This window comes from Ornithodoros turicata, chromosome 4, assembly GCF_037126465.1.
Source record: "Ornithodoros turicata isolate Travis chromosome 4, ASM3712646v1, whole genome shotgun sequence".
Taxonomy (NCBI): Eukaryota; Metazoa; Arthropoda; class Arachnida; order Ixodida; family Argasidae; genus Ornithodoros; species Ornithodoros turicata.
The window spans coordinates 63,089,958-63,104,578 of record NC_088204.1 but is presented as its reverse complement, the minus strand read 5'-3'; the positions used below and the strand labels follow the sequence as shown (position 1 = coordinate 63,104,578).

General features: G+C 43.4%; 1 protein-coding gene across 1 annotated transcript; it reads right to left on the bottom strand.

Moving 5' to 3' along the window:
• Positions 1-6,020: 6,020 nt before the first annotated feature.
• On the bottom strand, positions 6,021-14,537 carry LOC135391672 (phosphatidylinositol N-acetylglucosaminyltransferase subunit Q-like). Its single transcript, XM_064622009.1, has 8 exons — positions 13,863-14,537; positions 11,507-11,629; positions 11,316-11,427; positions 9,338-9,464; positions 6,890-7,227; positions 6,428-6,542; positions 6,307-6,362; positions 6,021-6,247 (listed from the first exon to the last, which is right to left on the bottom strand). The coding sequence occupies exons 1-8, from the start codon at positions 14,459-14,461 to the stop codon at positions 6,143-6,145; spliced, it is 1,575 nt and encodes a 524-aa protein (XP_064478079.1). The 5' UTR covers positions 14,462-14,537; the 3' UTR covers positions 6,021-6,142.
• Between the last annotated feature and the right edge of the window lie 84 nt (positions 14,538-14,621).

Genomic DNA, 14,621 nt, shown 5'->3' with positions numbered 1-14,621 from the left:
AACTTTCAACCTTAATCGTATGATTAAAGTTTGATTACGAGTAAAAGTTGAGCTTTCGATGTTCCCTGTCTGGGTTTCTGTGTTACTTTCGTCGTCTTCTCTGTTGTCATGTACCATATGGCCCCTTTCGTCTCCTATTTAGACAGTCATTGGCTGTTAAAAGTCAATGGCAACAGCTTTCTATCACTAACCAATGCAAGATAAACCGCACGAGTACCGAGCCCACACAACGCCCAGTAAAACGCCACGACCGTTCACGAAGCTTGGGGCTCATTATTATATTTTACTTATTTATTTATTTTTTGCTCGGGGCCACGCGGGCCGCCACTTCGGCACCCCTGGGTAACAGTAATCATAACGGAAATGGGTGCTGGTAGCAATTATACTCTCTTGAATTGATGCTGGGAACAGGTAAAAAGCAGGGAACGGTAATGGTAACGGAAACAAAGTGTATATTGCCGAAATCGGAGATGGTGACAATAACAAACGCATACCACGGTCCTCCATTACCGGAAACGGAAACTAAAATGATCATCCAGTATCGACCCAGTAATGATCATCCAGACAACATTTCTCTGGACCGATCAACGAGCGTTCTCCTTGTAGCGTCAGCGCAAGGTTCCAGGCAGATCACAGGCTGGTACTGCTCTCCACCGCCATTGCACACGGTCATGTTTTGTGGCGTACTTTAAATTCAATTATAACTATAGCGATAATTATGACTCTGTGGTGTGAATTACTTCGCATGGTGCATCTTACTGGCCTACTTAACAGTTGTATAGGAAGAAAGCAGGGTGTTAGAAATGACTTCTGTGCTACTTTAATGTCCGTTTCGTTTGCCCTGTATCATATTCTCTTAATACTACACGAGAGCATGGAAAGTGTGATATTGCATCTCGAGGGTGCATCATAAAAATCATTACTCGTCCCAGTCCTCATAACTCATGACGTCAACACACGCGACCTACACAACGGACTCCACAACATAGCACAACTCAAGCCCATGGGCATACCGAGGGAGGGGCAAGGGGGACGCCCCCCCCTCCCATCCCCCCCAATCATGCACTCTATCGTCGTAGGTTGTCGTAACAATATGAACCTTGAACACCCGCACCCGCATCAGTCTCCAGGAAAAGAGGTGCGGGTTGGGGTGGAATCAATCAATCAATCTATTGTGCACGCAAAAGTCCCATACGGGTGTTACATAGGAGGAGTGGGTTACAGGAAGTGAGGAAAACAATAATACATAGAAAAAAAGGCAGTGAAACAGCAACAACAACAACAACGCGATACAAGTAGGTTACACAAGGTATCGTAAATGACTCAAGATTTATACACTGGAAATAGAATTATGAAATTGAGACGGGTCAGTTATGGTAACAATGTGGGGCGGGAGGTTATTCTAATCAATGGCAGTCTTGGGGGAAAAAAAGGAATTTGAAAACGATTGAGTGTTACATTTTAAGCGGGCAACTTTGAGTTCGTGGTCGATGCGAGATGATATTCTGTGAGGAGGATTGATGTAGGATGACCTGATGGCCCTCCTACGGACATGCAGTTGATGTGTTTTTTTAATGAAGAGATACGGCCAGGTTGATGTGTTTTTTTAATGAAGAGATACTTGCATATGGTGAGTAGTTACTGGTGATGAACCTGGTTGCACGGTTTTGAACGGCTTCGAGGTCGTGTACAACGTAAGCAGTAGATTGATCCCATACGGCAGAGGCATACTCCAACTGAGGCCAGACTACTGTGACGTAAGCCAGCTGTTTAATCTGAGGACGAGCAGACGAGAGATGCCATTTCACATATCCTAATGCGTGGTTAGCTTTGTTAACGATGCAGCTTACGTGGATTTTCCAAGAAAGATCGTTTTGCAAATTAACACCCATGAATGCTTACTCAAATACTCAACAGCAATGGCAACAAAAACAAGTGCGTACCAGCTTTCTCCATTAGTGGCAAAGGCAACAGAAGTGAAAACGATAAGGTGGTAGTATCGAATTTGGGCAGTGACCACTGTTATGCGATGACAGGAGCGACCTTTTCTTTCTTTTTTTAGGGTACTACTATTTCTTGTAGTACAGCTTGAGACAAAAAAGTTTACGGAACACCGGGGGTGTCGCATTTCTCCATTGCAGCGACAACTTCTTCTCGTGAAAAGAGCGCATCGCAGAACGAGAGGACGTCGTGACGCATGTTACTCCGCTCACGTAATCGGTGACGTACAGCGGCACAGCTGAAGCGTGTATAAGCGGCGCGTGAGCTGCGAAGAAAAAACAAAAAAACAAGACAAGAGCATCGCGTCGGCCGCCTGCGGCTGCTTTCTCCGACTGTTTTTTTGTAAATTTGATTGCACAGCTATTCGCCTCGAGATCGAACTGTAGGTGGTCTTGCGACAGAGCTCTAGTGGGGATACGGCATGATCCAGTGCAGCAGGCACAGTCTTGTATACAGCGGGTATTGCAGTGTTTCTGGATGAAATGCCACTGTTTGTGCCTCACATATTGCGGATGTGTTGAAACGCTAATTACAACGCTGATAAGGTATCAAAATTGACAAAAAGTGCTGCACTGCGAAACGCTGAAGTTTACAGGAAGGCGTGAAAAGAATATCTCCCATGTGTGTTTGAAAGGAAACACTGCCATGCTATTCCTGTGTTCCAAGCAAGATTGTTTCTTTTGCTGCTCTTACTCCAATATTGATTTGTCACCTGAATAGCTGTCTTTCCATCTACCTTCTTATCTTACATCGAGACAACAAGCACTTTTAAAAAAATCAAAATTCCTGTCGCCACTGATCTTGGCAAATGAAATGTACAAGTGTGCAAGAATACGTACAACTAAGGGCAGAATAGTTGAATAAGTATTGAAGTATTCACTATAATTTTTGTGTCGTATAACTGCGGTGGTTATTCAGGTCGCGCGAGTCTGGGAGTGGTTCAAGCTTTGATTTCGTCTCCTGTGCAGGCATTAATTAAACGGTGCTAAAATATGTTATGAGATGACCACACCTGTGTGGTGGACTTGACCTTGTGTGGGAAGCTACTTGTCAGGTAATAACTACACATAAATTAGGCTTTTGGTTCCAGCATCAGTATATTCTGAAACACGCCGTTACGCACGTGCTCATACCCCATAAAACACATGTGTTTTACGTTCGAGGGTGGTGACAGCACTTTACCAATGACCACGTATGTGAAAGATAAAAGCCTGTCATCACAACACACACCTCTGTGCTCTGCTACTGTGCTCTTTCTCCCTCTCACGTTGGGGGTGAAGGAAAGACACGTCTTCTAAGAAGCGCAATGAACAAAATTAAGAAAAAAAATGGCGTTCCTTCACGATTTTTTTTTTGCGGGCGATCTACCGAACTGATTTTTGTTCTGAAAACGGCTACGATATCAGGTGACCGAAAGGAACAGATGTTCTCATTGGGACAACTTTGTAGCTTTTATAATTTAAAAGTTAATTAATGAAAGTTAATTAATACATTGCCTTTGGACTTTGCTAATGCCCTCCTAGGGAGTGCCCTTCAGCATATGCTATATTGCAATTGATTTCATCTTGGAAAAAGTGTTATATATATTTTAAAAAAATATGTTTGCAGTTAGCTGGGACACCCTGTATGTGGGATAGAGAAATCCTTAATATTGAGGCCTGATGGGTTTCGGTGGACGGTGGACTCCGGTTGACAGATACAAGCACTGCATTGCTGTATTTGGCACAATGAATTTCCACAACCGGTTTCTGAAACAACACTTGCGCCAAAACAAACACTGTTCTCTACTGGGAAGAAAACGTTTCAGATATCCAAGAATATGTGAGATGGTTTCCCCCAGCGCTCGCCTGTTTTGCTGTTTCCGAAGCGAAAACTTGCCATGGACTAGTTGCATGTTTGCAGTGTGAAAAGAGCTTTGACAAATTAATTTTTTTTTTCCTTTTCTTTTTTTACTTTCGTGTTAGCGCCGTGAAGCAACTGTGGCTATGAGCGGCGTAGAGATAAGGACAGATGGAAAGAGGACAGCAGGAAGGAGTGGGGGACAGGGGGGTTAGTATGCGTGCTGGGGGGCATTCGTCTGGGAAGCTTTCGGGAAAACCCAGGGAAAACCTCAGACAGCACAGCCGGTGGTAGGATTCAAACCCACCACCTCCCAGTCTTCAGCACGACACCAAAGAGCGAGACGCTTTAACCCACTCGGCCATGACGCTGGTGACAAACCAATAAAAGACTAACTTACAAAGGAGCAACGAGGAAATAAAGAAAATTCGAGAAAGCCCAGTGCTGGATGTTGATTGCATGAACGTGACATACCGTGTCCTTTCCTGAGGCACATTTCAGTACTTTATACCATGCATTGATTGATTGATTCTTTACGTGCCAACACAACTCCCGGAAAAAAATATTTTCTTAGGAGCACATAGTGGAAGCATTCTACAATCGAATCACATGATGCCGCTATTTTTATCTGGACAGCCACATTCCGAAAACCCAGTTAAAAAATTCCCAAATTTATGAAACTTCCTTTTTCAAATGTTGCTTGTGCGAGAGGTACTGCTCAGACAAAAATAAAACTTTCTTGTGGACATCTTCAACAGTATACAGCATGAGATAGTGTTTATTTTACCGGTGATTTCTAAAATGGAGGCTGTAAAAAATTACAGACATAGTGAAAATAGCATCCTTTGCGTGTCCTATTTGAGGGTGAGGGGGAAGCCTACTTCGTATGAGGTGTACAGGGTAGAGCGTCACATCTTTCAATGACATAAAAATCTCATTTGAAAGGTTATAAAATTAAACTCTAATCAATTACTCGCGAAAATGTAAAGTACACTTTTCTCACTCAGCGCAACCTTTCGAACACTTCAAAATATTGAAGAAAACATCTCTTGAAGAGAGAGCTTTGAAACTACCCTTCCCTTCTAGCCCTCTAGCCTTCCCTAGCCCTCTACGTACACAATTTCTTTAAAAAATATTGTTGATGGTCGAGTTGCATGTTTGGATCATTTGGTGCAGAATGGCCCAGCTGCCTTTTGAGCAGGAAAATGGTGGACACTAAACATGATTTCCAGATTTCCGTCAAAGAAAAATTTTGTGAAGGTGACCTGTGTCAGAGCAATGACACTGGCGTGATAAGGCTTCTCAGTGGAAATGCCCACGGAACTTACAAATGCTGGGGCAGCGCAGGTCAGAGCGGCCCAGAATGCTCAGTGTTGGAGGCAAGTGCTTGGAATGCCAAACATGAGTCTTGCCAGATTGCTCTCCAGCAGTCGGAGGCGACCAGTCAAAGATACCATGAGTAGATTGTCCTGCTTGTTCTGTTGTGCAAACATGGAATGCTGATGTAGCAAGTTTCGTAACTTTTTTGTTGCAGAGAGAAATTTGCACCTTGCAAATGTGACAGAGCTTGCTGAGTGCACCAGCTGTCCTTCACTGCAGTCCCACATCACAGCAAGCTGGAAAAAAATCTGCTTGGGTTGTTCACCTGCTTTCTAGAATGTTTTTATACTACATTGTTTTTAGGCCGTTTAAGGAGCTCTTTCTTTGTTAGTCTCGCTATTTAAGCCGGCGATATTTCAGACAGCGTCGTTCAACTGAGCGCAGTAGAAGAAAATGGTGTCTGCTCAATGTACTGGTTATTCTCAACTTGAGGCTTCTGCCTGAAGCTAACTTCGATTGGATCACTGGATTTTCCACTTTTGAAGTAATAGTTTTGTTACTGTATGAGTGATTAATTTTGCAGTCTTAATAAATTGCGAATTCAGATGGAGGCACGTTTGGGGAATATTTCGGAGAACCTGAATTTTGAGGCACGTTGATCCTGCACCACTGAGTTCTTAGCAGTGTCAATCACTTCGGGAGACTTTAACTTAAAAAAAAAATAAATAAACAGCATTCCCAAAATTAGCAATTAAATCCTAAATTTTCCAGTCAAAATCTAAATTATATCCTTGAAAATTTCTACAGAAAAAAGTTTTCCCAGTAGTAGAACTTTTACACTGAGCAAATATTGCAATAACTGAGCATAATTCTTGACACTTTTTAATTTTCCCGTAACAATACAATAAAAACAGAGAATATAAAATTACAAAAAGATGGTACTTTACACGTAGCGTGCAGCGTCTCTTCCATTTCTGCAACGTCATAAGGGATAAAGAATGTTCCCCAGAAGCATGTCTGTTACCAGAGATTTCCAATTGGGCGCTGGAGATGGGAATGGGCCGAGGGACAACGCTGTGGGAACCACCTGTTGGGTCAAAAAGACTGCGTCAGGTATGGTTGGCTGTACGATTGGGAAGCGAGCACCTTCATGTAGAGAGCTGATTTCGTGCCCCCCGTGACAACTTCGAAGTGGGCCTCTCCTGCAATATGGGGCGGCATCAGGAATACGAATCGTTCAGAGGTGAAAGTTGCGAGTGACACACACCGACAACTGGTCCCTGGCCCAGTAGACGAGAGAAGATCGTGTACCACGGCATGGCGTCCCACAGCTCAAGGGTCCTCTGGAGGACACTCTGTACAGCTAGCACGGCCACACGCAGCTGAGAAGGAATTGCGAATTATTGATATTATAAAATACAACTTTGGAAGCCTCCCTTTCAGGGTCGAAGCAGGAAGAGGTCAGTTGCAGCAGTATCTAGGCCTGTTAAGAAGTAGAAGGCTCAAAGACGAGCACAACCGTCTATTACAGGTGTTAAGACTAGAATCGTTAAAAGGAGTGTGTGACCATGAGCCCCGTGCTCATGTTTTGTCATCTAGTTAACTACTGGCCATCACTGGTAACTAGCACCCAAATCCCCCCCCCCCCCCCCCCCCCCCCGAATCTGGAAAATCATAAAACCCGAAAACGAAGAGCCCTACATAAACATGCAGAATATAAATACTCAACTGCAAGAAACACTGCGTAGAAGACTGCAACCGTCGGAAAAAGGAACAGCAGTATGACAAAGAGTACTGTGCTGAGGAACAGGTGCTCGCTCGTCGTGCAGCGGTACGTGTCTGTACGCTGTCGCAGTGGGTTCCACTTGCGGGCCCTCCACTGCCTGCCCAATGCCCCGAGGGCCTTGGCCCATGCCCAGTAGAGGCGGCCAGCGTAGCCATAGAAGCAGTACACGTGCAGGGTGGCAAGAGAGAGCAGATCCGAGGCCAGGCTCAGCTGAAGTCCCAAGCTTCCAACCCGTACGTACAAGAGTGGCGACACCCAGGGCCAGACCACGCTTACGTAAGCTGCGGGAACAATTAGAGAATTTATCGCTTTGTTGCACCCTCGGAAGAGAATTTAAAACTTGATATTGTTGCGGCCTCTTTCGTTGCATTAACGTGGGTGTGGTCAACGCCACGTAGATACAGGAGGTCTACCCTTTGCCTCCTCTCCCTCCTTCGCTACGTGGACATTAGGAGTCAGAATACGTCTGCTACTGCAATTCGCCGTTCTGCGAATTCAAGAACCTGCAAATGACTGCAGCTTACTTGGAACCTGCAGACCTGAATATTTAGACAAAAAGTGTAACACGCTTTCCAGAAAATCAGTTTTAAAAAATTTCCTGTTTCTTCTTTTTTTTTTTTTGCGTTTGCAGCCGTTTTGCGTTTTATTTCCAAGTTTTCCAATTTAGTACGCGGGGACATATAGTCACCACTCGCAGACAACGGTGGTTCCCCTAATGGCCACGACCGGCGAAAGGACGTTCGCAATTGGCTGCCGCCGTTGAGAACACGATCCTGATTGGCTGACTACTATTAGTTGTTACATCACGTTGACATGTAAGCAGGCTTTCTGTACCTAGGTGGTGTTGGTGCGATCTGCCCTGAAACACCGCACGGTGGTATGAACGGTGCCGCGGTACCTTATGCGAACTACCTAACACATCACGATGGTTACAAATATCAAATAGACCTCTCCTGGTTTACAAACAAATGACGTCAGATGGTACAGCAGCGCCGCCAACTTGGTAGACTAGGACTACTATAGCAACAAACCAATAAGTCGCAAGAATGCCACCTTTAACTATAGTTTTCATATTGTAAGGTTTTTATGCAGTTCCTTACATATCATTACTTGTATGGCCTTCTTCTGCTCCATTCTACCACTATCTACCTCTCTATCTCTCGTAGTACACGTGGCGTTTAAAATGTGCAAAAAATCCCCCCCCCCAAAAAAAAACATGCCAAATGCAAATTCTACCACCTGGAGAACACTAAACACTTTGCACTCAGCAGCGCAGCTCGACATCTCGTCTTCATCTCAAGTGCCTTTTCTTTTATTTTTATTTTCCACACGAAAATCTGCCCTTTCATATAATATTGCTCGATTTTACCCTGTTTGGCCGCGGTTACATGAATATGACACTAGTGAATCGAATCCACCCATGTAAACAGTTTAATTGGGCATGTAAACAGATGACGCACATCGAGGGAAGAATAGAGGATTATGGGAAATGGTGTTCGGCTGCGGGCTAGTTGCGCCGTCTGTTACTCCTAGTCGCGATGACAAAATGGTGATATTAGGGAGTTCTCAGCCACACTCCGTTCTGGACATGTAGGTTAGTCTAGTAGACTGACAGAAACAGCAGGGCTTGCAGCCGTAGAGCAAAGTTCATTCTGAAGTACGCTTGAAAATGGGGCGTAGATGCCACATTTTCGACATTTTGACGTTCAGTGCGAAGGTAGTGGGACACCGGAAATGCCAGTATCTGCGGAAGAGCGCCTCTAATTTTCTGATATGGCCATAGCTCGGCGTTTCGGGCCTCCTAAATTCACGATCACAATCATCTGATAAGGTATGAGTTCGGGCCCTGCTACAGACTCACGTGAACGTCGACATGGCGTATCGGTGAGCTCGATCATGCCACATATTAGTGCTCTCACCTTGTGCACATAACATCGCACTTGTACACAGAGCAGGTGTGATGTTATTTGGTGAGTGCCCTAACATCAGGCATGATCAATCTCACCGATATGCCGTGTCGACCCTCACGTGAGTGCATAGCATCACGCCTTATCAGATGATTGTGATCGTGAGCTCAGAAGGCCCAAACCGCTCAGCTATGGATATGACACGGTGTGGCGTCATCTTCGGTCTGGACTCGACACACATTCACGTAAACGGTGGTGTATCGTCTTCTCTCCAGTTTCAACTTGATTCGATACGCTCGTGTCGTATTCGTGTAAACACAGAATTTTCCAGCTTATAACCTAAAACACAATTTTTACCTCCAATTTGAAAAAATGTAAAACACGAAAATGTAAAAACACAAGGGTCTATTCCACCTGCCAATATCACTTGAATTTTTCGCAAATGAATTGTAAGTGCAAGTGTAAGTGCTAATGCAAGACATACTTTCCCAGAGGTTGATGTGGTAAAGGAAGAAACGCCCCAGCGCGGAGCTCAGTTGCGCGTTCAGCTTCAGCCCAGCAGGAGCACCCATCAGCCACTGCACAATGGTGCGCAGGTTTGTCACCACAGTCTGCAACGAAACAATTCATGCCTGCGTTATTAGCCTTCTGCGATAGAATGTATCCAACAGCAACCAAGCAGAGCGGCACTTAAGTGCCGCTCGAACCTCTTCTCACAAAATGAAAGATGCTCTTATTTGTAGCTCAACACCAACACAAAAGAAACAGTATTCAAAGTACCATACTATAAATTAGAGATGGGACGAATCCAAAATTTTTCGAATCCGAATTCGAATCCAAGGAAGGTTCTACGACTCCATGAATCTTACGAATCCTTTATTTTAAAAGAGTTTAAAAAGCCAGAAAAAAAAAAACACTTCTCGTGAAAACTATTTTGATGCAGAATATGACACATATGTTTAATGAAAAACAAATTAAATACTGCTTCAGTTTTAGGAGAAAATAAACCCATATAGTTCTTCTTAAATGTAATTTATTTAAAGCGTTGTTCGTCGACTACAAGAAATGCATAAATTCTCGAGCGTGAATTATATCCATAAAACTAAGCAACAATCAAAAGCAAAAACCAGGTTACTTTTAAACTTGTAATGTGACAGTTCCTGCCTGAACTCTTTCAGTCCAGAGCAATGTAAACAAACAAACAAGAAAACGCCTGTCGGCCAATGAGGCTTTCGGCAGGCTTCGGAGGCGCCAATTTTAAAAAGAAACGAACAAACGTGGTTAATGGATTCGAAAGATTTCATTGCTCATTTTGGGCAGTGAGATTCGGATTCGCGAATCTCGAATCCGTGCCTAGGATTCGAGGATTTGTGGATTCGGTTGGCACATCCCTACTATAAATGTACTTAAAGTAAAGTACACAGACCCTCACAAAGCACTTCAAACTACTCACTCAGTACATTGCAAATTTAGATCGTATCACTGGATGTTTTAGCACTTGGTAGTGATAAAACGTGAGGTAGCTGTGTTTCGACTGTTATTTTTAGAAAACTCTTAGCTACTATTTTTGCTAAGAGCTAGCCAGGAAACATGCGCCGCGGTTACATCAACCAGACAGAAATGGGTTGAGTTGACCTATCACGTCACGTCACGTCAATCCTCTCTAGAAGATTGGTTGACATGGCCTGGTGGGAGAGGATCTGCAGCGATAAACCAACTCCGCCCGTTTCTGTCACATTCATGTAACCGCAGCTATGAATAGGGTTGCCACCTTTCGGAGTGCAAAATACCGGCTGAGGGAGAGGAGGTGAAATAGAGGGAAAGGGGGAAATGTTGGCGGGAAAGGGAAAGCGCGTGAGGGGTGGAGAGTATACAGAGAGGGAGAAAGAAAGAACGAGCATACTCGCTCAAGACAACAATGATAATACTAATAATGAATAACTACGAAAACGACTGGTGGCTACGGAGCTGGGTCTGTGCTCCAGATTTATTCAAGCTGTAGTGGGATGTTGAAAGAAAAACCCCCAAAAACCCCTATGAAAGATGTTGAGCCACAAATACCGGCAAAAGGCTGCCGGTATCACCTTCCTACCGGCAACCGGCAGAGCGAGCAAATAACCGGCCCTGCCGGTATAATATCGGCCTGGTGGCAACCCTAGCTATGAATAGTTTACAGCTGACTCATTAATATGAACTAAAAGAAGTGATTTTGCAAAAAAATTTTGCGTTTGTATTGTCAATTGGGTACTTGAGTAGTTGAAAGGAAAGTGCCGAAGAAAAGTACTCGAAGTACAGTACGAAGTACAGTACGAAGTACACAAACTGAAACGTACTTGAAGTAGTATTCGAGTACTTTGCTACTTCCCGTCAGCAAATCACGAACAAACAAACCGATGAATTCCGTTCCTTTTCTGTTGGCATCAAGGTAACAGCATTTAAAAGGAACTTTTACGAACGATCACCTGTGCCCAACGAAGTGACGCCCATGGAAGAGGTCCGTACCATTTAACACCCAACACGAATACTAGGCCGAGCAGACAGTCGAGTAGTAGTCCAGTAACCAAGTTTTTACTTCTGAAAACGGTAAAAATGTGTCAGTGGATCCTTGGTGACTGGAATGCAGTGTATCTTATCAAAAGTTAAAATGCCTTACGCGAGAGTCACACGGCCGTGCTGCTCGAAGTCCTTCTTGACGTCTGCCAGACCTCGCAAGCGATTGCAAACTAAGGTGCCTGTCATGCTGGTTCTCATCACTTTCCTGCTTGTATCTGAAACACTTCATGAAGAATTAGTTAGTTATTAGAACAGCTAGTTTTATTTAGTTTTTAATTTTATTTAAAATTTTTTAAAATTATTTTTAGTTTTTAATTTAAATTTTAATTTCAGTTTTTATTAGAGTAGTTAGTAGAATATTAGAATAGTTATTAGTTAGTTATTAGAATAAAGTCATTAGAATTAGTTTAGTTCTCTATTCACCTTTTAGTAACTTCAGGGTAAGTACTGGGTGTACTTTAGAATGACGCACTAAATTTGCAAGCACTATGGTAATTTTGGGAGGATTTTGAGTGCTCAGAATTGTCTGAGGAGTTTACGGTTAGTTGAAACCAACAAAACTGAAGCAACAAAAAGTAAACGTGCCAAAGTCATTTTTACTTACCCATTTGTAGTTTTATTGTTTTCCCATTCTCAGACCCCTAGCCAACTCTGCCAGTTACCAGACACTTGATTTTACTCTGCTAAGGCATAGTCTAGTATACAGGGTGTCCAATGAGAAAGTGCCATTATATTTCTAAAAAAAAATACAGGTAGCAAAAATTTGAGACTTGTTGTATGACATTCCTGAAGGTTTTTGCCACCCAAACAAGTGGTTTGCATGAGCGTACCGTATTAATTATGCTAATTATCTTAATTGAACTCGAAATTTTGCCAAGGAAAGGTAGCTTTTTTTGCATTAATTAGAAAGTCCGTGGCCACAACATGCTATCCCAATCGCAATTTAAAGTTTCTTCAAATATTCCCCAATTATTTGACACCCGAAAACTTGCCATATCTGCAAGCCCGTTTTCGGATTTGATCAGTGCCGGCACTATCGGCAAGGCCTGAAGACACTCCCACTGGGCGTGGAAACAGCATGAGAAAAACAGAAAAAAAAAGGGAGGGGGAGGACCACATTTTGTCTTTACAAGCACACCACATTTTGCATGCTTATCTTTTCGCAGCCATCAGTTACTGATGATCACAGACATAGAATGTTCTGTGCTGTTTTTTGTGTTGTCCTTTCACCCTCCCCATACTTTAGGCGGGTCATATTTTAGCGTGCCTTGATTAGCAACTTTTTTTTCTTCTTTTTTCTTTTTTTTTTGCGGTTGTTACGTGTCTTCGGGTGTCAAATTCTTGTGGAAACATTGTGAAAAATCCTGTATTTTTGACTGAAACGGTGCGTTGTGGCCATGGGCTTTGTAATTAACACAAAAAAACGGTACCTTTCCTTGGCAAATTCTTGAGGTCAATTAGGCTAATTACACAAATTAATGAGGTACCCTCACAGAAAACACCTGTTTGGGTGGAAAATGCCTTCACAGGTGCCATGCACAAGGTTTCCCATTTTTATCTCACCTATAGTTTTTTTAGAAACTCAATGATACTTTCTCACCGGACACCCATAACTATCAATAGTCGACTATTGATAGTACTATCGATAGTAGAATGTTGATTGACGAAAAGGTAGTTGACTGTCGATAGTAAGACAACTATGGGTAGTTCGCTATCGGGAAAACTATCAGGGAGCAGATAAAAATAGACAAAGAAAATGCCTCATTCCTACAAGTTTCACAACACATCGATGAGCAAATTAGAATGGTGCAAGCGAGCTGGTGTTAACATTTCATTATGGTGTCCTCTTTGTATTGTGTGTTCCTCAAACTCAAGGAAATGTTACCTCTTTTTACAATACAACTCGGAGAAGCTTTCCCTCCGACGCTGACCCTCAGCTTCTCATGTCGCTCAGACCAACCGCAAGGTCACGTGATACTCTCTGCACTTGATTGACTGGCATTGCAGTCTCACGAGCGTGTACGATTTTATGGTGAGCATCTTCTTTTGCTGCTTGCAGTGTATCATTCATACATTACAGCTAACATAGTCACCAATCGATAGCTTTTACACTATCGATAGCACTATCAATAGTCGCCTATCCATAGTTTTTGACGCTATCGATAGTTCTGCATCACTACCTCTAACCATTAAACTTGACGGGTAGTCGAAGTAGTGGTTTGAGTAGTCTTTGACTTTTTCCACAGTAGCTTTAAAAGCCTAAACTCGACTTGGTTAATTTCCAGAGAGATGTCCCACTTCTTTTTTTGTTTTTTCATTTTCCTGTCACATCATTCAGCTCTGACAAATGTTTAGCAGCTGACAAGTAGATTTTCTTTCTTCAAGCATGATATTTGTCAAGGTACACCCTGTAATTGTCCCTATATGTGACATCATTATTAAAAACGAATCCGTACCAGCCTGGAATCGCCAAACAATCGCGGATTTTACACATCGCTGTTGCAACCAGCAGAACGATTAGCCAGCAACCCCTTGGTTTGTGGTGGCAATCGGCGGGAACTGCTTTCATCACATCTTCTTTGAGGTCGTTCAGCGAATGTGTGTTCATGTTACTCGTCGCCACCATTTCACGTGCCTGTCCTTCGTGTAGGTTTTCTACCTTAACTGCATCGTAGAAAATAACAACGGCGTCTCTTTCGGGGCCACGCACTAAGGAAGTCAGAACGTGGACTTCCCAGTTGAGATGAATCACAAAGTCCAGTGGCACGGCTGACACTTCGTCTGGTAAGTGGGGCTCATGTTTTACCACCAAGAGGCCGACACGATCGAATGATTTTCTAGCTCGTGCCGACAGTGCCGAAACGTCAATAAAATTTACTAATTGATCGTCTCCTAGACGAATGACGGCCGCGCATATTATGTCACTTTCGGTTTCGCCTTTACCAGCGAGGAGAAGTCCAGTTCCAGAGCAAAGTTGAATGGGGAGGAAGACGTTGACAGAGGAGGTGACCATGTCGTTGAAAGAACCGCGGCACTGGCCACTCTTATCACTCATCGTATGCAATCGAAAATGTTCTGGTAAAGTGAGCAGAGCAAGAGGTTAGCAGAGCAGTTTGTTGCAAGACCTTACGGAAGCAGCCATTTTGGCACATTGTCTGGCATGGAGTTTTGCAGAAAATGCTGTCTAGGTGAAGTTGATAGTCACCATTATAATA